Below are 27,618 nucleotides of genomic sequence, written 5' to 3' on the forward strand. Positions count from 1 at the left end.
ACTTCCTGTGATTCCCCGGATCTGTGGAGCCTGGACTGAGCTGGCCCTGAAAGAGCCCTTCCCTCTGATAGCCACATCCTCCTGGATATTTGGAGAGGCTGCCCATGGCCATTCAATACCTGGGGCAGGGTCAGTGCCATCTTGAGGTAGTATCCTGAGGTCTTTTAGGCTTCAGGGTATTGTGTCAGTCGTAGAAACTGGAACGGCGGATGCTGGCCTGAGGAAGGAGGCCGACTCGCCACAAGGGCCAGAGGCAGGCGGCACAGTCTTGTTCTAATGGGCAAAGTGGGAAGGGTTTTTTGGGACCCCCTCGTAGTGAAGCCTGAGATGACAGGGGTGTCCTTTGTTGGCCCCTCTGCAGCCCTTGTCACTGCAGCCCCAGAGGCTGAGCAGCCGAGTGGCAGTGCTGCAGCAGACCTTTATGCTCAAGGCCTGTGCTGACTAGCCTCCTCCCTGCCCATCTCGCCCCCTAACCTGTCTGTCTGTCTGTCACAGCTTGGCCTGACAGGTGCGGATATCATGCCCAGTGTCCTTGTATTTCCCCCCAAAATAAATTTCCCAGGTCCCTACTTAGGCAGATTCTTTCATGTGATGGGTTCCCTGAGGGCTCTCAGCAGATGCAAAAGGCAGGAAGAGCCACCCCCAGACTAGAGAAGGTGGGCTTCTATGGGTCCTGCTCCAGGGGGCCCCTGACCCAACCACCACCCAGGCCCTGGCAGTAGACCAAGAACTGGTCCAAGAGGAGACCCTGGCACTAGCTGAAGAAAACAGGCAAGGGACCTCCCAGAAAGGCAGCTGGTTGAACCTCTGTCAGTTAATGGAACACACTCTTCTCCTTAGACAAAGCAAAATCACATAGTCAACACAGGACAACCTTCAGGATCAAAAGGTTCAGTGGAAGCCTTGGAACGTAGCTCAGTGGTAGAGTGTCTAGCATGTGTGAGGTCCTGGGCTCAGTCCCCAGCTCCACAAAGCAAAACAAAACAAACATTCAGTGCCCTGGGAATTGGGATAAAATGGCATCTATGAGAAAACCAGAATTCAGATTGGTGCATTAGTGAATGGGTTTCTCCAAGACCAGGAATGAGAATGTCCATTCTTGCCTCTTCTAGTCAATATAGTGCAGGAGATTCTCATTAGGAAACTGCTGAGAAAAATGAAGTAAAAACCATATGCATTAGAAAGTAAGAAGTAAAAAACGACCTGTTTGCAGATGACATGACTTATACAAAATCTTAAGGAATCCATTTTTAAAAAAACGCATTTAGTCAATGAGTTCAGCAAGGTAGCTGGATACAAGATCAATATTTTGAAAAAATTTATTTTTATACATAGAACTAACAAACTAAAAACAATTTCATTTACAGTAGCATAAAAATAATAAAATGCTTAGGAATGTTTAACAAAAAAATGCAAAACTTTGAAAACTACAAACATTGTTGAAAGAAATTAAAGAAGGGCTCATTAAGTGGAGAGACAGCCCATGTTCATGGTTGACTTAGCGTGGCAGATTACACAGTCTGTAACAAAAACTCTGCTGACTTCTTGGCAGAAATTTGACAAGCTGATCCTAAAATTCATATGGAAATTCAAGGGGCCCAGAATAGCCAAAACAATCCTGAAAAAGAAGAACAAAGTTCAAGAACTTGAGTGTCCTGATTTCAAAACTTTAATACAAAAGCTGCTTAATTAAACTCTGGCACATAGAATAAAATTCAGAGCCCAGAAATAAACAAATTTATGGTCAATTGGTTTTTGACAAAGGTGTTGAGACAATTTAATGAGAGAATAGTAATTTTTCAACAAAAGGTGCTGGGACAACTGGATATTCACATGTAAAAGAATGAAGCTGGATTCATAGGAAAATAAACCGAAAATGGTTGATTAAAGATTTTAAGAACTAAAACTAAAAAGGAAGCACAAGTATAAATATCTACGACCTTGGATTAGGCAATGGTTTCTTAGGTGATGACATCTTAAGCACAAACAACAAAAGAAAAAGTAGATTTGACATCAAAATTTAAAACTCATATTCAAAGAATATCAAGAATGAGAAGCCACAGAATGGGAGGAAATGTTTGCAAATCTGATAAAGGACTTGTACTGAATGTATAAAGAACTCCTACAACTCAGGAAAAGGACAAATACACAGCCCAAGACAAATAGTCATCAGGGAAGTGCAAATTGAAACCACCAGGGGATACTACTTCTCACCTGCTAGGGTGCCTGTGATGGAGAGAAGAACAAGGGTCTGCATGGATGTCGAGAAGTCCTGAGGCCCTCACATGCTTGGTGTGAGAATGTAAAAGCAGTTCAGGGTTTCTCCAAAAGTTAAAGTTAACTAATGACCCAGATATTCCATGTATATACCCAAGCAAATTGAAAACTCATGTTAAAAAAACTGGTACAAGAATACTTAATGTGGCATTACTCATAGTTCAATAGTGGAAAGAACTGAAATGTTTACCAGCTGACACCTGAATGAATGAATTATGAATGGACGAATAAAATGCATTCCAGAGGGCTGGGGATGTAGCCCAGTGGTTGAGCATTTGCCTTGCATGCACAAGACCCTGGGTTTGGGCAGGGGGGAGTTAATCTCCTTTTGGTATTCACAACATCCAGGGACTTTATTTTTTTTTTTATTTATTTTTTAAAAATATTTATTTATTTTTTAGTTATTGGTGGACACAACATCTTTCTTTGTATGTGGTACTGAGGATCGAACCCGGGCCGCACGCATGCCAGGCGAGCGCGCTACCGCTTGAGCCACATCCCCAGCCCAGGGACTTTATTGATGTATTTTAAACCACATTAAATAAAGAGTCTGTTGCCTTAAAAAAAAAAAAATAAAATAAAAAAGACCCTGGGTTCAACCCTTAACACTGAGGGAAAAAATTCCATAGAAAGGAATATTACTTGACAATAAAAAAGAATGAAGTTCTGATCCATGTGACATTGATGAGCTTGAAGACAAGTGAAAGAAGCAATCACAAATTATATATGATTTACCAGGAAATTATATGTAATGTCAAGAATGGGTCAATTCATGTAGATAGTATATTAGTGGTTACTTTAGCTGGAGTGGTTTGGCTAGAAATGGGGAGTGACTGCTAGCAGGTATAGTGTTTCTTTGGGGATAATGAAAATTTCTAAAATTGCTAGAAGTGATGGTTACACAGTCCTGTGAATATACTAAAAATATTGTGGCAAATCTTAGGTTATGTGGGTTATTAATAGAGCTAAAAATGTATATAAAGAAAATGAGGGGCAGGACCTCTGGTTACAGGCCAAGCCTGCAGCCTGGCCTGTAGCCAGATGGCCTGAAATGAGGCCATCCTGCCATCCCTGCCCTCCTGCTTCGGCCTGCTCTGCTCCCCATCACCCTTGGTCACCCATTTGCTGCTGCCCCTGCTTGTGTTTTCCTAGCCCACAGCACTTCTGGAAAAGCCTGCTCTGTTTTCCTGGAAAAGCATCTGGGACCCCAGAATCCATTCTGGGGGCTCCTCCAGCACCAGGGCCAAGCCCTGCCTGCAGTGCACTCCTGACCTGTTCCAGGGGGGCCTGGGCAGCGGCACCCTCTGTAAAGGTCAGACACCTTGCTGACCCTGAGCCTCAAACCAGTGAGGCCCCATTGGGAGTCACCAGATCGGGCCTGCCCTTTCCTGTGTGGCCTGTGATGTGGGTGGCGGGGAGTTACAGGAAGGGAACAGATGGAGTATCTGGGGGGAGAAGATGTGAAGGGGGACTCCAGGGTCACAGGTTGGTGGGGGAGAGCCTAGGCAGGGCCTCCCACATCGCCCTCCTTGCCTTCAGCCGTCATAAGCACTGGGGCGCTGGGTGCTCCCAAATAGGCTTTATTCAGGAGTCAGGGGGCCTCCTCTGGTCCCTGCCTCCCAATCCAGAGAACCCTACTTGGGTAGGGCTTGTGCCTCCGCTCCTGCCTCCCCAGCCGCATGGGCACACGAAGCCACAGCCTAACAGAGCAGGGCGGCCCTGCTGGACAGGGCCGCGCCCAGAATCCCACCCCCTGCAGGAATCCATGCTGGGGCAGGAGGGGTCCTGGCTGGAGTGCAGCCATCTTGGTCCCTGAACTGGCAGCCAGCCGGCATGGTGCAGCCTGGATGCTCCGGATGAGGCACAGGCCTGGCAGCCCTTCCCTCCCCAAGGGCCTTCGCCAGGAAGCTGAGGGGCTGGGAACAGGGTGGGAAGATGGCAGTTGAGCAGCGACCTGGGAAGGCAGGAGTCACGTCTGGGGACAGCCCTGTACTCAAATGGCTTGAGGAAGAGGCCAGGAGATTGGAAGGAGTCAAGGGGCTCCTGGGAGCCTGAGATCCTCTGGCTCCAGGAGAGCAGCCTGCGGCCACAAGACAACTGGATACGGGGTACACGTGGCCACTGGAACACTGCTCAGGAGTCTGTGTCCCCCACACCCCAGGAGGAGGCACTCCCTCCTGAGGCAGTCGGGCTAGTCCTGTTGAGGCCTCCTGAAGGGATCAGAGCTGGCCTGGGATCTGGTCAGAACCTGGGGTGCAGAGGAGGCACTTGGGCCACAGAGCAGGACCTTCCCAGGAAATGGGGACCTTTTACTTGGAAAAAGACAACCTGAGTGAGCAGGAGGTCAGGGTTCCCCTCCCTTCCCCCAGGCTTGCCTTGAATGTTGTCCCCTTCAGAAGAGTCCAGCCAACATCAGGGGAGGCAGCAGCAATAGTCCCTGGGAAGGACCCCACTTGTGACCGGAGCTCAGCCTCCACTCCCTGCTCTCTGTACCTGTGGGAAGGAAGGGGCTTTGGCTCAGCTGGAGAGAGCTGCCACCGGCCTCACCAGCCCACCCCCAGCAGGGAGCCACGGCCAGGGAGGAAGTGCCTGCTGCGGGTGCAGGCCCTGCCAGCCCAGGCCACCTCCGCTGGAGGCAGGTGGGAAGGAAGGAGGCTACTGCCCTTACCTGGCAGGGATGACTGCAGGGCCAGGGTACGCCCACCCCTGGCATTAGCAGCAGCAGAAGCATTGGGGACATTGGGCTGGGACTTGGAGGAGGGCTGTCCCGTGTGGTCCAGGGTGGCCTGCAACTCATCTGGTTTGGCCTGGTCTGGAATATCTGACACCAAGGTCTCACTGGAAGGAAGCAGCTCGGCTTCTGCCTCAGCCTCTGCCTCAGCCTCAGCCTCTGCCTCAGCTTCTTCCCGTGCATGGGGTAGGGATTCCCTTGTCCCTGTCAGGGACATCTCAGGGTAAAGAGGTTTCTCTGGGCTCATGGAGGGTGCTCTTGTCTCACTTTCTACTTCGCCCGTGTATTTTGGAACAGAAACATGGGTCGATTTGGGGACGGTGACCGGCCCTTCATCCGAGGAGAGCGGATCGTGAGCTGTCGACGCAGAAGGGACCTCACTCGTTAGGGAAGGCGGAGCCTCTGTGGCCGTCGCGGAGGGCTCCTTGGTGGCTGAGGAGGACGGGGTCTTTGTTTCCACAGTGGGCGGGGCCTGCGTGGCCGGGGAGCCCGAGACCTCGGTCACCCAGGAGTGCGCGACCTCTGTCGCCGGGGAAGGAGCGCCGGCTTTCCTAGAGCCTGAGGCTTCCGTGGCCCGAGTGGACGGGGCCGCAGTTTCCAGGGAGGGCAAATCCTGCTCCTCTTCCGGGCCACTGATGGGCTCTGATAAGACACCCAAGGCCGCGCGTCAGTGCCGCAAACCGGACCCCACCTCCCTCCGCCACCGCAACCAACGCGGGGCGACCGCGGCTACCAGGACGCACAGACACCGATCGGGACACCTCCCCAGCGGGTATGTCCCTCGGAGATGACCCTCACTGATGATAAATGTTACTTTTTTTTTTTTTTTGGTACCAGGGTTTGAACTCAGGGACACTTGGCCACTGCGCCACATCCGCGCCACCGCGCCCGGCCCTCCCTTCTTGTTACTGGCACAATTGCTCCTCATCCACCTCTCTCCAGTTTCCCTGCGTCCTCGCGGCTTTTCAGGGACGTCCTCCAGCTGCGCGCGGGTTCCTAAAGCACCTGCCGCCCCGCAGGCCCCGCCCCCAGTCCCTCCGCCACGCCCACTGGCGCGGCCCCGGCCCTTTTCTCCCGCCTTCACCAGCTGACCTCTCGCGCGGTGCTGGAGAGCCACGGGATTCTGCTCTACCCTCCGTAGTGACCGTGGGAAGATTGGAATCTGGTCACTTGGCATGACCGGACCAAACTGGACGCGCAAAGGGCAAAGCGAACCACCCCGGGTTCCTGGCGGTCGCATCCCGCCCCTCCCTGCCACACCGGTCCAGACCGCCCAGCGGCGCGGACCTCTTCCCCGCTCCCGCCCCGCGCGATCGCCCCAGCTCACCACAGAGAGAGTTCTCGCAGCGGTAGTCAGGGGGACATTGCGAGCACGGAATTCCCTCCTGATAGGGCCTCTGTCCCTTCACGTTCCCCCTGCAAGAGGCGAGGATGGTGCTGGGGAGAGGCTTCGTACCCGCACCCTGTCCCTTCACTCGTTCACACACTCGGTCTACAAGTGCCCCTGGGCCTGCTGCCCCCACTAATAAATCGCTGGGTGACCTCGGGCTCCCTGTGGCCTTCTCTGGCCAAGAAGAGGCGACCCCATTGGTACCCTCTCAGCTCCCTGGAGAATATAGCCCCAGACTGACACCCTTCCCACTTCCTCAGGCCCGACCCAGTTCAGATCTCCTTGACTCTGCCCACTCCCGCCTCCCCACCTCCCCCCATCCCTGGGGCTTCCCCAGCACTTACGGGGGCTCGTAGTTGCACACCAGTAGATGGATGTTGGTCTCCTCAACTCCCTGGAGCTTCTCACAGAAGTGGGAACCGCAGCCGATCCTCTCGGTCTTGGCCCAAACCACCTGAAGGACAGCCAACCTGACAGCTTAGCCCTGAACTGGGTAGGATGGTCCCTTACTGGTGTCTGTCTGCACCAGCCTACACCAGGCATCAATTCCCTGACCACTCTGAACAAGAAGTGGAAGTCAGGGGGACATTGCGAGCACGGAATTCCCTCCTGATAAGGCCTCTGTCCCTTCACGTTCCCCCTGCAAGAAGTGAGGATGGTGCTGGAGGGGAGGCTTCGGTACCCTCACTCCAGCCCATCACTGGTTCAGGAGCAAAGTTAAGGGGCATTTGCTGCCGGGGGCAAATGGCCCTGCATATGGTTTCCTTTTCTTTGAATATTTTTGAACATTCAAAGAAGGTGGAGGTGGGGGAGTTCTTGCCAAACCTATCATTTCCCCAGGCCTCTTTTCCTGATGCATGGAGGTTGGGGGGAGGTACTGGGGATTGAAGGCAGGAGTGCTTAACCACTGAGTTACATTCCTAGCCTTTTTTTTTTTTTTTTCTTTTGAGACAGGGTCTCACTAAGTTGCTGAGTTTGGCCTCAAATCTGTGATCCTCTGGCCTCAGCCTCTGGAGACATTGGGGTTACAGGTGTGCCTCCTTCCCTCTTTAAATCTTCCTGCAGGGGCTGGGGATGTGGCTCAAGTGGTAGCACGCTGGCCTGGCATGCGTGCGGCCCAGGTTCGATCCTCAGCACCACATACCAACAAAGATGTTGTGTCTGCCGAGAACTAAAAAATAAATATTGAAAATTCTCTCTCTCTCTCTCACGCGCACACACACACATTCTCTCTTTAAAAAAAAAAAAATCTTCCTGCAGTTCCAGAGTTCTGATATATCTTCTTGAATTTTTCCTGTGGATTATTCCTAAAGATCCTTGCATTTTATACAAAGAAATGAATCTTAAATAAAAGATGCTTAGACATCAACCACAAGAAGTCCAAGGAGGGGCGCAGGTGCAGTTACTCTGCAAGTGGAACTTTTCCCAAACTACAGAGGCAAGGACCTGCTCTTCCTGTTTCTAGGTGTGGGTCTCCTAGCTGCTAGAATGCATTCCATCTTAAGTATAAAATTCTTGAGGGGCTGGGGATATAGCTTCGCTGGTAGAGTGCTTGCTTCTCATGTGCAAGGCCCTGGGTTCAATCTCCATTACCACAAAAAAAAAAAAAAAGATTTATTTTTTTTTCCCCAAATGACTTCTGTGTGCTGCCATGGGTGGAACCACCAACCTTCCCTTGCTATTTCTAGGAGGAGTTTGCCTAGGAGTCTTTCTGCTTATCAGCTGAAGATCTTCAATGCAGATATGACACACAGTGCCTGTTCCCACAGCCCAGAGAAAGCTGGGGTGGAGCTGGGCATACACGATCCTGCTGGGCACCGCCAACAGTCCCTCTGGGAGCTTGTGTGTGCATGGAGAGGGAGAGAGGTGGCAGGGCCGGAGGGAAGAGGGTTGGGAGGGTCCTGGGGCCTCACAGCTTCCTGATCTGGGTGGGTGCTGTTGGGATTTCCTTCCCTAAAGATCAAGACTAAAAATACCACCTAAAAGAGGCACAAAGAAATGGAACTGGAGGACGTGGTGGGAAGATGTTTGGTTTGCTTTTCTTTGAATATTTTTGTCATGTTGTCATTTGTATTTGACAAATAAGCACTGAGAAAAGAAAAAAGGACTCAACTCGAAGGTCCACACCGCCACCCCCGCCCACCCCTCAGTATACACACATGCCTCTTAACTGTAAGTCCAAACTTTCAGATGCAGTGAGAACACAGCAGTGAGCAACAGGTTATTATAAGAGGCAGGGAATGGTGTCATAAGGCCCCCGAAATCTTCCTTCAGTGACAATTTGCCTTATTTATTTATTGGCACTGGGGATTGAACCCAGAGGCACTTTACCACTGAGCCACATCCCCAGAACGTTTTATTTTTTACTTTGAGACACGGTCTCACTAAGTTGGTGAGGGTCTTGCTAAGTGGCTGAGGCTGGGCTGGAACTTGCAATCCGCCTGCTTCAGCCTCCTGAGTCACTTACAGAGACAGTTTGCTCTTGTACATGGTTAATTAAAGCAAAAATTAAATAAGATTGTCTATTTGCTCTTTCAGTCTCAGGTGGATTAGATTCAGCAAATTAAGCATCATGATTCACATCAGGAGAGAGAGGGAGAAAAGAGCAAAGTTAAGGGGCATTTGCTGCTGGGGGCAAAAGGCCCTGCATATTTTAGTCAAAGCAGGAGAGGGCAGGACTGCTCAAAGCCCAGTCCAGATTTCTTCTATGACAATAACTACCATCCATGAAATTGGCTCTGTGACACCTAACTTATGTCTTGCCAGTATTAGGCCAAAAAAGGTGGTCTGGGTTTTCAAAAGATGGTTTTATGTTTTTGTTTGGTTTTGGTATCAGGGATTGAACCCCGGGGTTCTTCACCACTGAGCCACATCCCCAGCCCTTTTTTTAACTTTATTTAGAGACAGGGTCTCGCTGAGTTGCTTATGGCCTCGCTAAATTGCTGAGGCTGGCCTCCAGCTCGAGATCCTACTGCCTCCACCTCCGGAGACACTGAACCCGACAAAATTTGTGGGTTTTAAGGAGTGAAATGACGATGGTTTGGACAGTTTGAGAAGCAGACTTCGTCAAAGGCCTCCACAGCCCATACTGGCTGTGCAGTGTTGAGTCTTAGTGAGCACCTAGGGGTTAGAGTGCAGCGGACTCACTTTGGGGAGGCGGAGAGGCTCAGAGGACTTCCCGGCAGGTGAGAGAAGAGGTGGCCGCCCCCGCCGTGGTCCTACCCCTCCCGCCCCGCCCTCTCTCACTTGGCCCCGCCCCAACCCTCAAGGCCCCGCCCCGCCAGCCGAGCCCCGCCCCGCCAGCCGCGCCTCGCACCTGCGTGTAGTGGCCGCACATCTGGCCTGGGGTGCAGGCGGCGGCGCTGAGGTTGTAGTGCTCTCTCTCGTGGTGCCACTCCTCCATGGCCAGTGGCACGTCCAAGCCCTCGTCCGTGATGGCGAACAGGTTCTCTCCGCGCCGCCCGCGCTCCTTGTTGTGGCCCCACACGCACTGCTGTGCATAGGCCTTGGCGAAGGCCGCCAGCTCCGGGTCCCACCTCTGCAGGGCATGTGGGAGGGAGGTGAGGACGCCTTGGGCACAGTGGAAGTGGGAGAGGGAGGTGAGGGCCCCCACAGATCCTGCAGGGATCAGGGCAGAAGATTGAGGGTGTCCTGGGGGCTTCAGACTCATCCAGCCACCCACTCGCCTTAGAGAGGTGACCCTGAGTCATGACCTGTAGCAGGTCTCTGCTCCTGGTGGGCTTCTGTGGGAAGGGGAGAGGGGCCACCCCAGGCAGAAAATTTCCTCGAACTTGGGACCATTCACCACCTGTGTGACTTGAGAGAACTCTCCTAGGCAGTGGAAAGATTGAGTCACCCATATGGTGTCTGGGACAGTTATTAATCTCCTATGTACAAGGCGGGCAGTGATACCCTTCTCAGGGCATTTAAACTGCTCTGAAGCCCACAAGGCGTCCAGTGAGATGGCCAAGGCTGGGGTGTTTATTCAGCCCATTTTGTCTCGCCCTCCTCTTCCCTCTGTCCCCACTCCCCTTGGGACTGTCCAGCCCCATGCCTTTACCCTCTCCAGGCTTCCCTCCCAGGTGCTACTCCAAGTGCTCTCAACTATCATCTGGCAACGCCTTTCCCCAAGCAAATTAAGTCTGACAATGCAGTAGGCCCCTCTCTGAAGGCCCCGGCGGCCTATCTTCTGGCCCTAGTAACCCCACAGCTGTCAGGTCCCAGAGGCAGTGTTCTCCAGGGGGCCTCAGGTGAGATGCTGGGAGGGGGAATTTTAGGATAGAGGGCCTCTGAGGTTCTGCTTCTGGCTGGGAGGACAGACTGAGTGTGGGTGGGAGGACAAAGACTGGGGAGGGAGGTCTGGATCCCATTAAACTTTGTCCTTGGCCTCTCCTGGAAATGGATGTCCTGGCGGCAACTGTTGCTCCACCCTCCAGGCTCAGCCAGCTTTGAGAGCCAGACAGCCCATAAAGCAGCAAGAGCCGGGTGACCCCAGGGGAGGGGGCTGTGTGGCCACGCCCACTCCCCACCCACTCAGGGCTTCCTGAGCAGCTGCTGGAGTGGGGATGGAAGGTCCAGGCTGGGACAAGGTTAGGGCTGGGACCTCAATGAATCCCTTTCTCTCTCTGGGCATTTTTGCCCCAAATCACTGGTCCCTGAGTTCTCTCAAATTCAGCAATGGTGGAAGAGTTGAGGGGGGTGGACCAGGATGCCATGTAGGATGACCGCAGGCTCCAGGCTAGACTGAAGGCTCCCTCAGGGTAGGGCAGTCATGTGTCCCATGTCTGACACAGTCCTGGTGCATAGTCATGCTTAACACATACTGTTGATGGCAGAAGTGGCTCTGCTTAAAGCAGCCTCCCTACAGAGTCCAGGAGTAATGTCCATTCTGATTAGACACTTGATGTCCTAGAGAGTCGTTGCTTTGGGTATGAAGGCTTCTCAGTCATCCAGAGCGCCCGTGGAGGTGCTCCATCCACCTTGGCCACTTGGTCACCAACTGGAAGCAAGTTCCCTAGTCCTTCCATTCATTCCATACTCCTGGGCACTGTGTCAGCCCTAGACAACAGCAAGCACCAAGGAGCCCAAGTTCACAGGGTTGTAAAGTCAGCCGGATCAGGATGTGGTAAATACCATAAGCAGTGAGCACTACCAGGCACCAAAGAGGGCCATTTAGCCCAGGCTGAGGGTGGAGAAGGGGACACCCAGCCAAGTGTTCAAAGATGAGGTGTTGGCCAGGTGAAGCCGGGGAGAGGCGCTCGTGCAAAGCACAGAGCTGAGACATTCCCAGTTCCCTTGGGACAATCCATACTCCATGCCTTTGCCCTCCCCAGACTTGAGGAAAGCCAAGCTGCTCAGGTAACTGAAGGCTAAGGGTGAACAGGAGAGGGGGCTGGAGACAGAGGCAGTGGCCAGAACACACAGGGCTTTCTCAATGAGGAGGCAGTCGGGAGCCAGTGGGAGCCACTGAAGGTCTTGGACAAGGGGCAGAGCCATGTGTTAGGGCTCTCATTCTTGTAGCAGAGGCCAGTGGCTGGGAAGGAGGTGGGGGCTATCCTAGGAGTCTCTGGGTGGAAAAAATGGAAGACTGAACTTGGTTTGTGTCAAAGAGAGAAAAGGCTGGGGGTGGGGAGTAGGAGTAGGTAGGGTTCAATGGAACCTTCTGGAAGGTAAAAGTGGTGACAAGTAGAGTGGAGGCTAAGGGAGAGGGGAGCAGCTGTGAATGTCAAACCTGCCTCACCCGGGATCCATTCTCTCCAGTGTGGGAAGGGGGTGTCGCTCCATGGTCGAGCACTTGTCTGGCGTGTGTGAGGCCCTGGGTTCAATCCCCAGCACCACACACACACACACACACACACACACACACACACTCATTGAGCACTGCTGTGTGTCAGGCACTGTTCCTAGAGCTTTACACGTCTTGCTCATTTAATTGTATAACTACCCTGCAGGGAGTTGTTCTATTATTCCCACCTCACAGATGAGGAAACTGAGACACAGAAGAGTTAAATAAATACCTTGGCCAAAGTCGTACAGCTAATCATTGAGAAAGCCAAAAATTGAATCCAGGCCATCTGGCTCCAGGGGCTCTGCATTTACCCTTTACTGAGGCGGAGCCTGAGTCCTGTCACAAACGCATCCTGACACTGGCCCAGCCTCATCTCCACCTTATCACTTCCCACGAGGCAGCAGCACATCACTCTGACACTCTGACAGTATGGCACTGCTTCCCAGCATGTGGCCATACTCCAGGATGCACCTCTTATCTGGGAACTGCTCCCAGCCTGCGTAGACCCTCATCCTTGGCCTGCAAGACTGGAGGGCATTGGGGATCCACAGACAGGGACACTGAGGCCCAACAGGTCCCAGGCCGCAATCAGGGGGCTGTTGGCAGAGTGGAGGCCATCATTCGGGGCTCTCTGTCGTCTGCATTTCCGGGCTGCCAAGGCCAACGGGCTGTGAATGGGGCATTGGGCATGTAGGCAGAGCCCTTCCCACAGCTTTCACACGTCTCATCCTGTCTGACTCTCAGGACGGGTTGGTGGGCGGGGGGGTTGCCAGGCCCATCTTCCCATCAGGGAGCAGAAGGGAAAGGGGCACCCAGAGTTACTAACCCAGATGGGACGGAGCTGAGGTTAGAATTCAGGCCTTGGGCCCCCAGGCTCACTGCTCTGCTCCCCAGGGGTGACCTTGCTCTCTCAGACCAGCTCCAGGGCTTCCTGGACACTGCCCACCCACTTCCCAGGCCCCCGGGAGAGGCTGGAGAGGACCATGGGAAAGGGCAGGAAGGGAGTGGATTTCCTCACCTCATCTCTAATCTTGAGCACAGACATCCCTCCTAACCCTGCCACCAAATGGCTCTGCCTGCCTGGAAGAATCCGGTTTCTGTCACTTACACACATGCATGTGCCTTTTCTGCATCTGTTTCTCACTGGTACATAAATAGTATATTTATGTTTTATGTACTTTTTTTTTTGAGATTTCATCCCTGCCCACAAAATTATATCTGTGAGGTTCAATCAGTGGTGTGTGTGTGTGTGTGTGTGTGTGTGTGAGAGAGAGAGAGAGAGAGAGAGAGAGAGAGAGATTATGACCCCATTTTACAGATGAGAAAATGACAGATGCTGAAAGGACTTGGCCCAAATCATAGGTCTTGTTAGTGATGGAGACAGAATTTGGACTGTGGGGTCCAGAGCTCCATCTGCTTCTGGTTCCTGCTCCCACCTGCCTCCTCAGTACCTCCCTCCTGCCCCAAGTGCAGACCTATCAGCTGCCCTTCCTTTCCGCATCATCTTGAGGGACTTCTAAAAGACTCTTGTCACAAAGGTGACCCCTTACAGAGGCACATGCATTTTTGGAAGTGCTGGGAGGGGTCACTGGAGTGGGAAGCCAGGGCTTCCAGGTCTGGCTCTCTCAGCTGCAGGAGCCCAAGCATGTCCCTCTGAACCTCAGTTTCCTCATCTGTATTATGGGGCCGCTCATGGGAACCTGTGAGGTGAACAATGTCAGGATGCTGTCACTGGCCCCAGAGGCGAGTCTCTGGAGACAGCCAGCTTCAGCATGGGAGGGTGGAAGTGGGGAGGAGTGGTGGGCGGTAGGCCTTGCCTGGCACCGCTCCCCCAGCCGCACTCACCATCCGTCGCATGTCAGAGGCTGGCGGGAACACCTGGGCGCGGTAGAGGTTGTGCAGCTCCACCATGGCACGCTGCTCATCCTTCGTGAGGGCTCTGGCGGGGTCTGGGGTGGCCATCAGCAGCAGTGGTGGCAGCAGCAGCAGCGCCCGGAGACTGCAGGAGCTGTGCATGGTGGCCTGCACTCCCTGCCTCTCCCGTCCAGGGGTCTGGCCGCTGGATTTAAAGTCCTTCCCACACAAGCACCACCCTGGCTGGGGTGGGGCAGCAGGGCTTGTGTCTGGAGGCCCTGTCGGCTCTACAATGTCTCGGGGAGGGCTGGGTCCCAAACAGAGCCGAGTCCACTCCCCCTGAGTCCTTGGCAAAGCCTCCTTTCTCTGGTAACAGGGGCGCAGGCCAAGGGCTGTGTGAGTTCTGCAGTCCCTCCCGGGCTGTGGACGGAGTCTCAAGGGGCAAAACATCTGCAGAGATGTGGCTGGTCGCCCCCGGGCCCCACCCACTGGGTGCTAAGGAGAGAAACCACCCAGACCTACCACCAGAGGATGGATCCGGTGAGACAGGGAAGCCACGGTGGCTTTGGAAGCACACAGGAAGATGAGATGTTTGGTAAAAGGTCCAACCTAAGTCTGCATCCCAGTCCTGCCCCTTGCCATCTGCGTTTCTGGCAGTACTGAGTGACAATAATCGTGCCTACCCACAGGGCGGGAGGAAGGAGTAATGAGATGTAATATCCCGCAGTGGCTCGAGTGGTATCTGCGCATGGTGAGCCTTTAGAAGGGAAGGCCACAACGCCCCGCATGGCGAGGCCTTGCCTGGCTCCCAGCCCAGGGGAGGCAGGACCCTTGTGGTGGAAGAAGGGCCCGAGGTGTTTCCCACTTTGGCTGTGTCCTGGCGTCTGGCCTCTCGCATGGGCAGGGTCTGGCCCCAGGTGTCTTCTGTGAATGCTCATGCTGGGGTGCGCATTTGGAAACGGATGCTGGGACTCCTCAGGTGTCACATAGTCAGAAGATAGAGTGGGTCTGCTTTCCAAAGTAGGAGACAGCAGAGAAGCAGAGGGCACGTGAGCTGGTGCAGCGGGAGCTCTGCGGAGAGGGCTTGGAGGGCACCAGAGGGAGACTGGCGCAGCCACCCAGCAGGGTGCTGTCGTGGCCATGCAGGGCAGGGAGCTGGAACCGGCACTGCCAAAATCTGTGGGGACCGTGAAGCCTGTACCCTTAGTCAATGGGGACCTAGAAAAAGCTTACCCATGGAACTTGGAAGATTTCAAGGAAACCTGTCCCTACCCAGGCCTCCAGTTAAAGAGAAAAACTACAACAAAAACGTTGGCCTGGGGCTGGGGTTGTGGCTCAGCAGTAGAGTGCTCTCCTAGCATGTGCAAGGCCTTGGGTTCGATCCTCAGCACCACATAAAAATAAAATAAAGATATTGGGACCAACTACAACACACACACACATATAAACCTTGGCCTGGCATGGTAGCACACGCCTGTGATCCCAGCTTCCGCTGGAGGCTGAAGCAGGAGGCTGAAGCAGGAGGATACCAGTTAAAGATCAATCTGGGTGATTTAAAGACCCAGTCTTGAACAAAAGTGGGGTGGGGTGGGGTCCAGTGCTGGAGGGTGTGTCAAACCACTGTCATACCAGGATGGGGTTCAATCTCCAGGACCACAACAAACACACACACACACACAAAAAAAAAAAAAAAAAAACGGTTTTTTTTGGATTCCATAAGAAACAAAAACTCAGTAATCAATTCAGCAAAATTGCAGGATTCAAAATCAACACACAGAAATCAGATGTTTCTATGTACTAATAATAAATGATCCAAAAGAAAAAGAAAACAATTCCATTTACAATAGCAACAAAATAGAATACAATTTGGGCTGGGATGTAGCTCAAAGATAGAGCACTCCTGGGTTCAGTCCCTGGGCCGGGGGGGGGGGGGGAGGAGGAGGAGAAAAGAGAAAGGAGCGGAAGGAGAGATGAGAAAAAGAAGAAAAAGAAAACAGGTTTCATGGCACTGGGTGAAGCCATGATTTCTTGTCTGTGTCACTAAAAGTGTATTTTGTATCTCAATCAACAGAGCGAAAGGCCACCCAAGGAATGGGAGAAAGTAATTGCTGATCATGTATCTGATAAGGAATTAATATTTAGAATATATAAAGAACTGCTGCAGATCAACAACCCAAAATAAGCAACCTGATTAAACAGTGGTCAGAGAACTTGAACAGACATTTTCCTGAAGATACACAGGTGAGCAGTAAGTATGGGGAAAGATGCTATCCGCTCGCCTGTGATCCCAGCTCCCCCAGAGGCAGAGGCAGGAATATCGAAAGTTTGAGGCTTCCCTGGAGCAATTTAGAAATTGCTCCAAGAAAATTGAAAAGGTGAGGGGGGCACTATCATATGCAATGTCCTTGGTTTGATCCCCAGTACTTCCCAAGACACAATGATGCTCAAAAATCACCAACCACTACAAAAATGCAAATAAAAATCACAGTGAGATACCCCACCACATCCATCAGGATGGATATTTTTAAAACAAAAACCCAGAAAATAGAAAGTGTTGGCAAAAAAAGTAAAAACAGTAGTACTATATGACTCAGAAACTCCACTTCTAGGGATGTAGTCAAAATAACTGAAAGCAGGGGTTCAAACAGAATTTGTACGATGTCTTAGAGGTCTCTCTGTATGTGGGGGTACTGGAGATTGAACCCAGGGACTCTACCATTGAGCTACATTCCCAACCTTTTATTAAAACTTTATTTTTGAGGGCTGGGGATGTGGCTCAAGTGGTATCGCGCTCGATCAGGCAAGAGGATCACAAGTTCAAAGCCAGCCTCAGCAGCTTAGTGAGGCCCTGTCTCTAAAGAAAATACAGAAAGGGCTGGGATGTGGCTTAGTGGTTTAGCACCCCTGGGTTCAATCCCCAGAACCAATAAACAAACAAACAAATAAATAGGTAGATAGAAAGGACGTTCTGGCCCAGGACACGGTGGATGAATCTTGAAGACATGCTAGATGACATAAGCCAGACACGAAAGAACAAACCTTTTGATTTCCCTACATGCGGTACCTCGAGCAGACAAGCTTATTGAGACTGAGGGTAGGAACGTGTCCGCCACTGGCTGTCAGGAGGGACAAAATCCAGCAGCCTGGGCGGGGTTTCCCCTGGGAGGGGCCACCATGGCTCTGAGGGACAGAAGCACCTGTGTGTGCACCGTGGGGACACACTGGAGAGGCCTCCTGGAAAAGGCTTGTTTGACAGCAGGTGGAGGAGGAGACTGGTTTACCTGAGAAGAGGCCAAAAGGGCCAGGAAGCCCAGGAGGCTGACCCGAGCTGGCCAGAGGCTGGGGGACCGAGGGCAAGTGGCCTGGGCTCACTCTTCAGGGCCTATTCCTCGGTGACTTGCAGAGCTTTCCCCTCTTGGTGACCTCACTTCTGTGACAGTCCTCTGAGGCAGATCTCATCACCAACCTGCACAAGGAAACTGACGTCTGAGGTCAGGTGATTTCCTGGGAGTCTGGAACGGTGACAGCAGGGAGACCAGAGTCCAGGACCTGCCACTAGGGAAAGCGGAAGATTAATGGGAGCAGGAGCTGGGAACAATGGGATGAAAGGCAGGGGACAGAACCAGGCAGGTGGAAGATGGCTTTGATTTGTATCAGCTGTGCCTTATCCATAAACCTGAACTTGGGGGAAAATGTATCTTCTTCTGAGTGATTATTTCTATTTTAAGTCAGATTTCATTTTTTTTTTTTTGTTGCACTGGGGATGGAACCCAGGGCCTTGTGCATGCGAGGCAAGCACTCTACCACTGAGCTAGGTCCCCAGCCCTAAACCAGCTTTCATTTTGAACAGTATAACTCTGTCACAGAAAAATTAAGCCAGAGAGGAAAATAATTATTCCACATCTAGCATTTGCCTCTAGTCTTTGAGCAGATGCAACTAAAAAATGTGGCCCATGGCCTGGTGCTGTTCTGACAGGTTCTCCTCACTGCCTCAGTGTGACAGGTGCAGAAAGTGTGAGCATTTAGAAATTCTTTGAGCGACTGGACAGAGTTGAACCTATGATTAAAAATTGGGGCTTGATATGACATGAGAGAAATCTCAGCTATATTAAGTATTTCGGTTTCCGTGCTGATGGCCTACCTCAGTGACCCCCTGCCCTTAATGACTTTTATCTTGAACACATGGTGTCTGGAGTAGAAGGTACTGGCATATCCCCCAGCTCTGTGCCATTCTTGAGGGTGATGGCTTAGAAACAAATAGCATTTGAACTCATTTGTGTTTAGAGAGGGTGTCAGAAACTGAGAACCAGCAGATCCATCTACTCTAAAAATGACTCTAGGGCTGGGCTCCTGGAGGAGGGGTGTGGGGTGGGCTCTGGCCTAAAGAGGAGAGCTGGCTGCCCAGCTGTCCCGAGTCCTAACTAGCCCTGGCTCTTGGCAGGCCAAACTCAGCCCGTGCCCACAGCCTTCAGCAAGCAGCTCCTTGGCCTCCACAGGGCTGGGCACCCGGCCCAGACCTCCAGGGACTCCTGGGCTGCTGGCCTCCTGTGTGGCGCAAATTCCTGATTGAGTACAGCTGTCCCAGGCCTCATAGGACTGTAATGGGACAAAGTGATAAACTACCCTTTTCTAGAGAGTGAGAGGCTGGGCTTGGTTCTGGAGCTGGTGTGGGAGCCTGTGGGGAGGGCGTGTGGCAGTGATGGCGGGGCTGTGGCTGGGCTAGCAGGGGGGACATGGGGAGGTGTGTGTGTCTGGCAGGGGCCCAGCCTGCACAGGCATCTGAGCCTGACCTTTCATCATAGCTGGCTGGGTCAGGTAACCATGGCACTGGGGACCAGAGAAGAGTATGTCCTGTGTAGTGACCATGACAAGGGAGTTGTCCAATGTCAGCATAAGGAAGGGTCAGGTGTCTCCACACAGACCCCTGCCAATCTCCCAGGTAAGAGACTCAAGCCAGTATGATGTCCGCCTGCCCAGGCTCAGTCCCTCACAGTGTCCCTATGCCTTATATATATACATGTGCCTTATATGCAGGCATATAACAGTATAGATGATTTTACAAAGCACAGGTAATATGAGCACCCACGTGCCCACACTCAGCTTAGGGCCCAGCACTCCTTCTCTGGTCCTGAACACACTCCCCCTGGCAGAGGTAGCCACCATCTGAGTCTCTGGTTTGTCGTCTGCGTGATCTCTACTGTGATCTCTATTTCACTAGACATTCTGGGTCATATGCAATACGTGACCCTGCATTTCATGTCTTGAAACACCAGAGCTGTCTGAGAGAACTCTCTGTGGTGGTGGACATGCTCTGTATCAGAGTGGGCCAGTACGGTAGCCACTAACCTCATGTGGTTATAAGCACTTGAAGTGTGGCTAGCTAGCATGACTGAGGAATCACATTTTTAATTTTAGTTCATTGAGATTTAAAAGTCCCATGTGGCTAGTGGCTACCACGTTGAAGAGCACAATCTAGATCCTTCTAAAGGCTTTGTTCTTTTTTGAGATATGTTGCTGTCAGGGTATGTAGATCTACACTGCTCATTTTTCCTGCTGTATAATATTCCATTACATGAATACATAGTCATCTATTTACCCAGTTTCCTACTGATGGACATTTGGCTATTTCCATTTTTTTTCTTTTTTTATTTTGCTATTACAAATGGTGCTTTCAAGTAATCCTTGTACATATCTCCATGTGTCTTCCTAATTTCTTCATTTCCAGTGCACACCATGGTGGGCTATGACCACAGGCCTGGGTCACTTGGAAGCCTCCTGGCTGCCTGCCCACCTGGTCTCTTCCCCTCCACACGCCCACTCCTCTCCTGGAGTCCATCAGTCCATCCAGCCAGGATTACATCCTTCCTTCCCAGGAACCCAGAATGGCTCCTGCTCCTGTTCCGCCTGAGCCCAGCCCCTCACCTGAGCCCAGGCCCCACTCTCTCTCCTACCCTACTCCTCACTGTGCTGTCCCCCGCCCTGCTGGGCCGACTCCTTGCAGGCCCCTGTGCGGGTCATGCCAACGACCCTGTGCCTTCATTCTCCATGGAAAGCAGCCGCCCCCTCATTCTGGAATGATCGTCTCCTTGCTTCTCTTCCTCAAACCCGTTACGATCTCTGGGTTCTGGATCCTCTCGAGCCGCTTGTCACTCTGCAGCATCCATTTAGAAATCACTCATAAGAACCTATGCGGGCTGGCCCTGGCGTGGTGCTGGGCAAGACAGACAGAGCCTTTGCCTGTGGAGCTTGCAGCCCGCCTTGGCCAGCCGCCCCAGCCTGCCGCAGTCCCCGGCTGCCTGCATTCTCCTTGCAGCTTGGCACCAGAGAGGTGTTGTGTGAGGACGGGGTTCACTGAGAGTGACGGGTGGGGACGCCTGGCTCCCAGGAGGCTTGAAAAAGGACCCGGCGGTGGGAAGCTCAGCCCCACGGTGCCTCACAGGATCTCCGCAAGGCCCAGAAGGGCTCACTCATCTTAGCAGCTCACAAGACTGACAGGAAAACAGGAATGTCATGTGCGTATTTACACTTCTGTCCCAAGGAGGCCAGCTGCTGTGGACTGTGTGCCTCCCCGGAATTTTATGTTGAGACCTAACCTCCAACGTGATGGTTCTAGGAGGTGGAGTCTCTGGGAGGTGATGGTCAGGAGAGTGGAGACCTCATGAAGGGGATTAGTGCCCTTATAAAAGTGGCATGTGGGGCTGGGCACATGCCACTAATTATAGCAACTTGGGAGACTGAGGCAGGAGGACGCAAGTTTGAGACCATCCTTAGTAACTTAGCAAGGCCCTTGGCAACTTAGCAAGAACCTGTCTCATAAATAAAAATAAAAAAGGTTTCGGATGTACCTCAGGGTTACAGCACCCAGGGATCAAACAAAAAGTGCCCTGTGGAAACCTGTGTGCCCTGTGCTATGTGAGTACATAGTGAGCAGGAGCCACCTAGAAACTAGGAAAGGACTTCTCTACCAGACACTGAATCCGTCAGCATTTTGGTCTTGATTTCCCAGCCTCCACACCTATGAGAAATAAGTTTCTGCTGTTTATAATCTACCCAGTTTATGTGGAGGGTTTTTGGTAATTTTTTTTTTGCAGTACTGAGGATCAAATCCAGTGGTCTATAAAACTGAGCTATATCTCCAGCCTTTTATTTTTTGAGACAGGGTCTCAGTAAGCTGCTGAGGCTGTCCTCCTGTCTCAGCCTCCTGAGTCACAGGCATGCATCACCATGCCAGGCTATGGTGTTTTGCTTTAGCAGCACAGTCAAGACACCAACTTACCAGAAGGTTGCTTGATGAGCAGGAATGCAGACAAGTTGTTTGCCATAGAATCTGAGGCTTGTTGATGGCAATTAATGTAGCAGGTGTAAGCCGGCAAGGGCCAGGACACTTGTGCCAACAAAGAGGAGCACAGTTTTCCCATCAGATGGGCACTGCTAGCTCTGCCTACGAGGCTCTCCCTTTTCTGGGCCTGCGTTGGTGGCACCCTCCCCGTCTTCCAGGGGGTGTGGATTTCACGCTGTGTGCTTTCTTCCCACTGCAGTCATATCCATGGACCATTCCTTAAGGGGCCGCTGCAGAGCTCTGTTCTGATCATTTGTATTGGTGCATCTTCCTTCCTCATGTGTAGTTCTTAAAATGCACCTGTGCTTGTCCTACCTGTCTTCTTCCCCAAATTATAAAATTTTAGGGAGTCAAGGCCATATTCCTTTCTATAACCCCCAGGCCCAAGTGCTTTGCCCAGCTCTGGATGTGAGATGCCCAGATGGCAGGAGGTGGAGCTGCTGGTTAGCGAGGGATCGGGCAGAAGCCGGGGCTGCTGGGGGCCCACAGGCCAGGCTGGTTCTCTCTGAGGCCTCCTGAGCGTGCACAGGGGGCTGCACATCCTTGCAGCTTCCCCAGCCAGGGAGGAATCAGCATCAGTAGAGTTGTGGCTACTTCCACCCATGCGAGCTGCCCGAGGGATGAGAGGGCAGCAGAGAAGCAGAGGGGCCTCCACAGGGCGATGCAGGGCCTGGGCCCTGGAAGGACCAGGGGGTGAGTTCACTGGAAAGAAGGAGCTTTAGCCACACCCCTCAAACCCAGGCCCAAGAGGGAAGGAAAGCATTCAGTGCTGGGGGTCAGCACAGGACACAAAGGTGGAGCCTGTGCGGGGCTCTGAGCGAACCGTGGACAGCCTTCCAGTAAGTTCTACAGAGGCTCCAGGAAGGGACTGGGCCAGCAGAGCCAAGGAGACAGCTCCTTCAGGAGCAGGCAGAGGAAGCGCAGCATCTCCATGAACTTAAGAGACTGCGAAAGTTCCCCTCCTGATTCAGTGGCCAGCTACAGGTCTCGGCTTTCTCATCTCTTCATAAAGAAGAAGAGGGGAGGTCATCTTTGGGTCTGGTCCAGCTCTGCCTTGGTGGTTTCAAGGATGGCTCTGGAGGCTGGAGGAGCCTGTTGACAGAGGACAGCAGAAGCAAGCTCTGAGGGGAGACGGGCTGATGGTGAGGGAGAGGGGACAGTACTCACACATGGGAAGCACTCCCCACACATGGCCTCATGGCCTCTGGGCTGACCCCTGAGGACAGTGTTAGCCACACTGATTAGGGATGAGGAAACTAAGGACCAGAGAGGATGGCAGTCACTTTCCAAAGTCACTTTCCCAGTAAACCAGGACTGGGATTTGTACCAAGGCCCTGACTTTGGTGGCTGTGCTCCCGAGGGGCACGGTGGTCCTGGGTGATGGATGTGCCTGAGGGGCTGGAAGGAAGGGGTCACTGCACTGGTGTTTAGATGAATGCTTTCTTGCTTACTTTATTTTTTGCTAATTTGTCTTTGGACAAATTTGGTTTTCAACACTTTTCATAGTCGGGGCAGGAATAAGGATTTTTTTTTTTAAACAAAAGACAGAAATGGCAGATAGTTAAGAAAACCTTAGCTCCTGAGTAGAACAGAGTGAAGAAAGGGAAAGTGAACTCAGGAAGGGAAGGGGAGGCTGGGTTCTCTACCTGGTGAGGAGGCTCCTTAGTGAAGAACACAGATGGAGTTTTGTGACAAGTACTAAAATGGGTCATATTAACCAATACTTTAAAAAAGTTTTTTTCTGAATTGAACCCAGGGACTTCTACCATGGACAACATCTCCCCGCCCCCTGCCAGCCCTTTTTATTTTATTTTGAGACAGGATTTTGCTAAATCGCCCAGATTCATCCTGAACTTGCAATCCTCCTGCCTCAGTCTCCTGAGTTGCTGGGATTACAGGCATGTGTCACCACAGCAAGCCCCCGGGACTTTTTTTTAATATTGTAAAATGTTAACATTGGTTAAATCTGAGTGATGGGTACAGATACCGTTCAAATTAAGAACATACTCAGATTATACAGAAGACAAAAAAAGAAAAAAAAAGTCTGGTCAGAGTTGCCACGTCAACCATAAGACCCCAAAAGGAGCTACTAGCCCAGGGGTGGGGCGCAGCTCAGTGGTGGAGCAGGTGGAGCATGCATGAGGCCCTGGGTCCAGTCCAAAATAAATAGCATGGGAGCCACAAACACACGAAAGAAAGAAACCTGCTGTCTGATGACAACCAAGCCTAACGTAAAACGTAATCTGAGAAACAAAATTCCCTGTAGTATTCTGAGTTATAGAAAAATTTAATAATGTGAACTCAAGAAAGTAAGCAAAGATGAAACAATGAAATAAAAAGGGAAAAAGGAACTAAGAGAAACAGCAAGACACTGAATAGATACGGCTAGAAAACAAGTGGAAATAGAAGGTAGGCATGAGAGTCATAGAGAATGAGGAGAAAAGGACAAGTATTCTTGAGACTGGTGCGCTGCCCACCTTGCCAAGATGGCAGCTAAGGTAAGTTCTGTAAAAAAGGGAGAGCAGCCTGTAATCCCAGTGACTTGGGAGGCTGAGGGAGGAGGATCTCGAGTTCAAGGCCAGCCCCAGCAACTTCGCAAAAGTTGTCTCTAAAAAAAAATAAAAAAGGCCAGAGATATAGTTCAGTGATAGAGCACCCTTGAGTTCAATCCCAGCAACAAACACAAAACCATAGTTGTAAGAGATCAAGGCAATGAAAAAAGACTGAATATAAAATCGAAAGCAAAGAACCCTACAAATGGGAAATAAGAAGTACTGCTAAAGAAAACATCTTCCCTAGAATGCACAATGGAATTGCAACTCAAAAGGGCACACGTTTCTTCTGTTCCAAGAAAAAGTATTAAAGAACAAGAAAGACGAAATTCTTTATACACAGAGAAGAGGAGAAGAAAGAAGAAAATGGGAGACCTCTAAAAGGGAAACTTGGACGGACCTGTTGTCCTCCTAACAGTCAGTGCCAGATGACAACGGAGAAATGTCTCCAAATTCTAAGCAAAAGAAAGTGTGGTGCAAGAATAAGCCACATAGCCAAGGTGTGTGCAAGTAGAAAGTCTAAAGAAATAGTCCAAACCCAGGAGCCATGCTTGACGCATCCCCAGTGAGGAAATTCAGAAGATCAGAAGTGTAAAAAAAAACAACATTCAAGAATGAAGAAGCGATAGCAAAAGTTCTTGGTGGCGAGCCACAAATGAGTTAAGTATACAGTGAGAGCTAACACAAGAGAACTGGGTTTCCGAGCAGAAGACCATTCACAGACTTGCCACCGTCACCCCTGAGAGAGTTGATACAAAGGAGACGGAGAGATGAGGCTGGAGAGAAGCCATTTCGGCACCCCAGAAAGGAGACCTACGAAGGTCAACTCTAGTTTCTTACTGTTTCTCACAGTCTTGGCTACTTCCTCTTCTTTTTTAAGGGATTTTTAAAAAAACTTTGTTTTTTAGTTGTAGTTGGACACAATACCTTTATTTATTTATTTATTTATATGTGGTGCTGAGGCTCAAACCCAGGGCCTCACACGTGCCAGGCAAGCGCGCTGCCACTGAGCCACAACCCCAGCCCCCAGTCTTGGCTTCTTTTAGGAACTAATATTCTCTGTGGGGAAGAAACACCTACTTGAGTTTCTTTTTCTTCTGTTAGATTCACATAAAGTTAGACATATGACTTCTATTATTTTTTTTAAAAATAACATGTCTGGTCTCATTTTAATAAAAGCATTTTTATCTAGCTTTCCAGCTAGATGTACCCTACAGATTTCTAGAACACATTTCACCTAATGTTAGTAGTTATTTCTGGGTGGAGGTTTTCATTAGATTGCACAAACTGCCTTCAGTTTTTCATAATAAGAGCATATCATTTTTACAAAAATAAAGTCATTATTATGAAAAAAAATAAGATTGGTGAAATATCTGTCTTCAGCATGGTATCTAGAGGTTTGTCAGTTTGATTTATTAGGAAAGCCTAAAGGACGTGTCATGTCAGAGGAATGTGCAGTAAGAAGACGGAATTTAAACTAGGCAAAAGGACATAATAAAGTTCAAAAATATTATCATAAGACAGGAATTACAACTTGTAATTAAAACAGCCTGGAGGCTAGGGGGTGTAGCTCAGTGGCTGAGCACCTGCCTGGCATGTGCAAGGTCCAGCAGCTCACATAAAAACAAAATAAAAAAATGAACTTTTTTAAAAAAACAACCCAGATGCAACTTGAGCTATAGATTCAATGTAATTCCAAACAAAACCTCAGTAACTTATTGTGTGGATATCAACAAACTGATTCTAAAATTTACATGGAGGGGACTGGGGTTGTGGTTTGTGGCTCAGAGGTAGAGCACTTGCCTAGCATGTGTGAGGCACTGGGTTCATTCCTCAGCACCACATAAAAAATAAAAATAAAGATATTGTATCCACCTATAACTAAAAAGTAAATATTAATAATAAATAAATGAGTAAAGTTTACACGGAAGGGCAAAAGGTCCAGAACACCCAACTCAACACTGAAGGAGAACAAAGGTGGAAGACTGATTTTATTACCTGACGTCAAGACTTAATAAACTGGAGCCAGGTGTGGTGGCTCACGCTTGTAATCCTAGCAGCTCAGGAGGCTGGGGCAGGAGGATTACAAGTTCAAAGCCCATTTCAGTAACAGCAAGGTGCTAAGCAACTTGGTGAGACCCTGTCTCTAAATAAAATACAAAATTGGGCTGGGGATGTGGCTCAGGGGTTGAATGCCCCTGAATTCAATCCCTGGTACCCACCCTCCAGAGATTTAATAAGTTGGGCTACAGTTGTGGCTCAGTTGCAGAGTGCTTGCCTGGCACATGTGAGGCCCTGGGTTTGATCCTTAGCACCACATAAAAATAAATAAATAAAATAAAGGTATTGTGTCCATCTACAACTAAAAAAAAAAAAAAAAAGACTTACTAAGTTATCAAGATGTTATAATACTGGCTAAAGCATAAATGAACAGATCCATGGAACACAAAAGAAAGCCCAGAAATAGATCCACATAAATAGGGTCAAGTGGTGTTCAACAAAGGAGCTCCAAAGAGCAAAGACAGCATTCCAACAAAGGGTACTGGGACAACTAGAAACTGACAGGCCAAAAAGTGAATCAAAACACAGAGCTTATACCCTTCCCCTAAATTAACTCAGAATGGATTTAAATGTAAATGTAAAATGAAAAGGCACAAAACTCCTAAGAGATAACACAGCAGAAAACCTAGTGACCCTGGCACAGAGATGACTTTTTAGATACGACATCAGAGCACAAACTGTTAAAGAAAGAACTGAAAAGCAGAGCTTCGTTCAAATGAAAAACCTGTGCTCTGCAAAAGACACTGTCGAGAGAACAAGAAGACAAGTCAAAGGGAAATATTTACAGAAGACACATGTGATAAAGGTTTATTATCCAAAATACACAAAGAACTCTTTAAACTCCACAGGAAAACAAGCAATCCCATTAGAAAATGGGCAGAAGACCTGAAGAGACTCCTCACTGAAGATACACAGATGTCAGACGAGAACAATGTTCCACATCTTATGTCATCGGGGAACTACAGATTAAAACAACATCACTGCACACCTGTTAGAATGGCCAAAATCCAAAACACTGACACTACGGGCTGGCGAGGATGCAGAGCAACCAAAACTTTCATTCACTGCTAGTGAGGATGCAGAGCGGAATAGCCACGTGCAATGTGACTGGATGGTTTCCTACGAAACTCCTCAGACTCCAGCAACTGCCACCTAAATGAAAGGAAACACATGCCCAGGAGAGGTGAGCATAGTAGATGAGAAGGAAGTGAAGGTCAGGAGTGAAATGAGGGTGGAGGGGTGGCCAGGGGCTTCCGGGAGAACTCACACAAAGGAAACAAATGACCAGACTTGGGCTTTAGAAAGATCACTGTGGCTGCTACATGGAGGGATGGTGGGAAGTGCACAGAATAACAAATTAGGCAATGACAGCAGAATCTTAAGAGAGAAAGAGCAAGGCCCTGAATAAAGACAATCGCCATGGGCTGGATATGTGACAAGGAGGCAGGATTCTCCAGGGTGTGGTCCTGATCAGAAGTAGAGGCTGAGAGAAAAGAGCCCCTGAAGGCTGCACAGTCATTCTGGGCATTTTGAGTCAGAGGGGCTTCAAAGCTGGTGGAGATGACCTTTCCACAGCTGCATACACAGGGCCAGCCCTCAGGTGAGAGGCACAGCCAGGCATGCAGA

General features: G+C 50.6%; 1 protein-coding gene across 1 annotated transcript; it reads right to left on the minus strand.

Moving 5' to 3' along the window:
* Positions 1-1,303: 1,303 nt before the first annotated feature.
* Positions 1,304-15,280, minus strand: Pi16 (peptidase inhibitor 16). The gene is made up of 7 exons (XM_005318748.4): positions 14,032-15,280; positions 9,715-9,936; positions 6,743-6,852; positions 6,336-6,424; positions 4,946-5,650; positions 4,653-4,770; positions 1,304-1,618 (listed from the first exon to the last, which is right to left on the minus strand). The coding sequence occupies exons 1-6, from the start codon at positions 14,488-14,490 to the stop codon at positions 4,670-4,672; spliced, it is 1,686 nt and encodes a 561-aa protein (XP_005318805.2). The 5' UTR covers positions 14,491-15,280; the 3' UTR covers positions 1,304-1,618; positions 4,653-4,669.
* Positions 15,281-27,618: the final 12,338 nt, after the last annotated feature.

This window comes from Ictidomys tridecemlineatus, chromosome 8 (assembly GCF_052094955.1).
Source record: "Ictidomys tridecemlineatus isolate mIctTri1 chromosome 8, mIctTri1.hap1, whole genome shotgun sequence".
NCBI classification, from domain to species: Eukaryota; Metazoa; Chordata; class Mammalia; order Rodentia; family Sciuridae; genus Ictidomys; species Ictidomys tridecemlineatus.

What these genes read in the sequence shown, in the direction of transcription:
- Pi16 (XM_005318748.4), bottom strand. Translation starts at nt 14,490, where the DNA reads ATGTTTTGCCCCTTGAGACTCCGTCCACAGCCCGGGAGGGACTGCAGA. An exon ending in TGTGCGGCCACTACACGCAG is followed by an intron (nt 6,853 to 9,714) that starts GTGCGAGGCGCG and finishes GCTGTCCTTCAG; the next exon opens with GTGGTTTGGGCCAAGACCGA. An exon ending in CTGCGAGAACTCTCTCTGTG is followed by an intron (nt 5,651 to 6,335) that starts GTGAGCTGGGGC and finishes GTGTCTTATCAG; the next exon opens with AGCCCATCAGTGGCCCGGAA.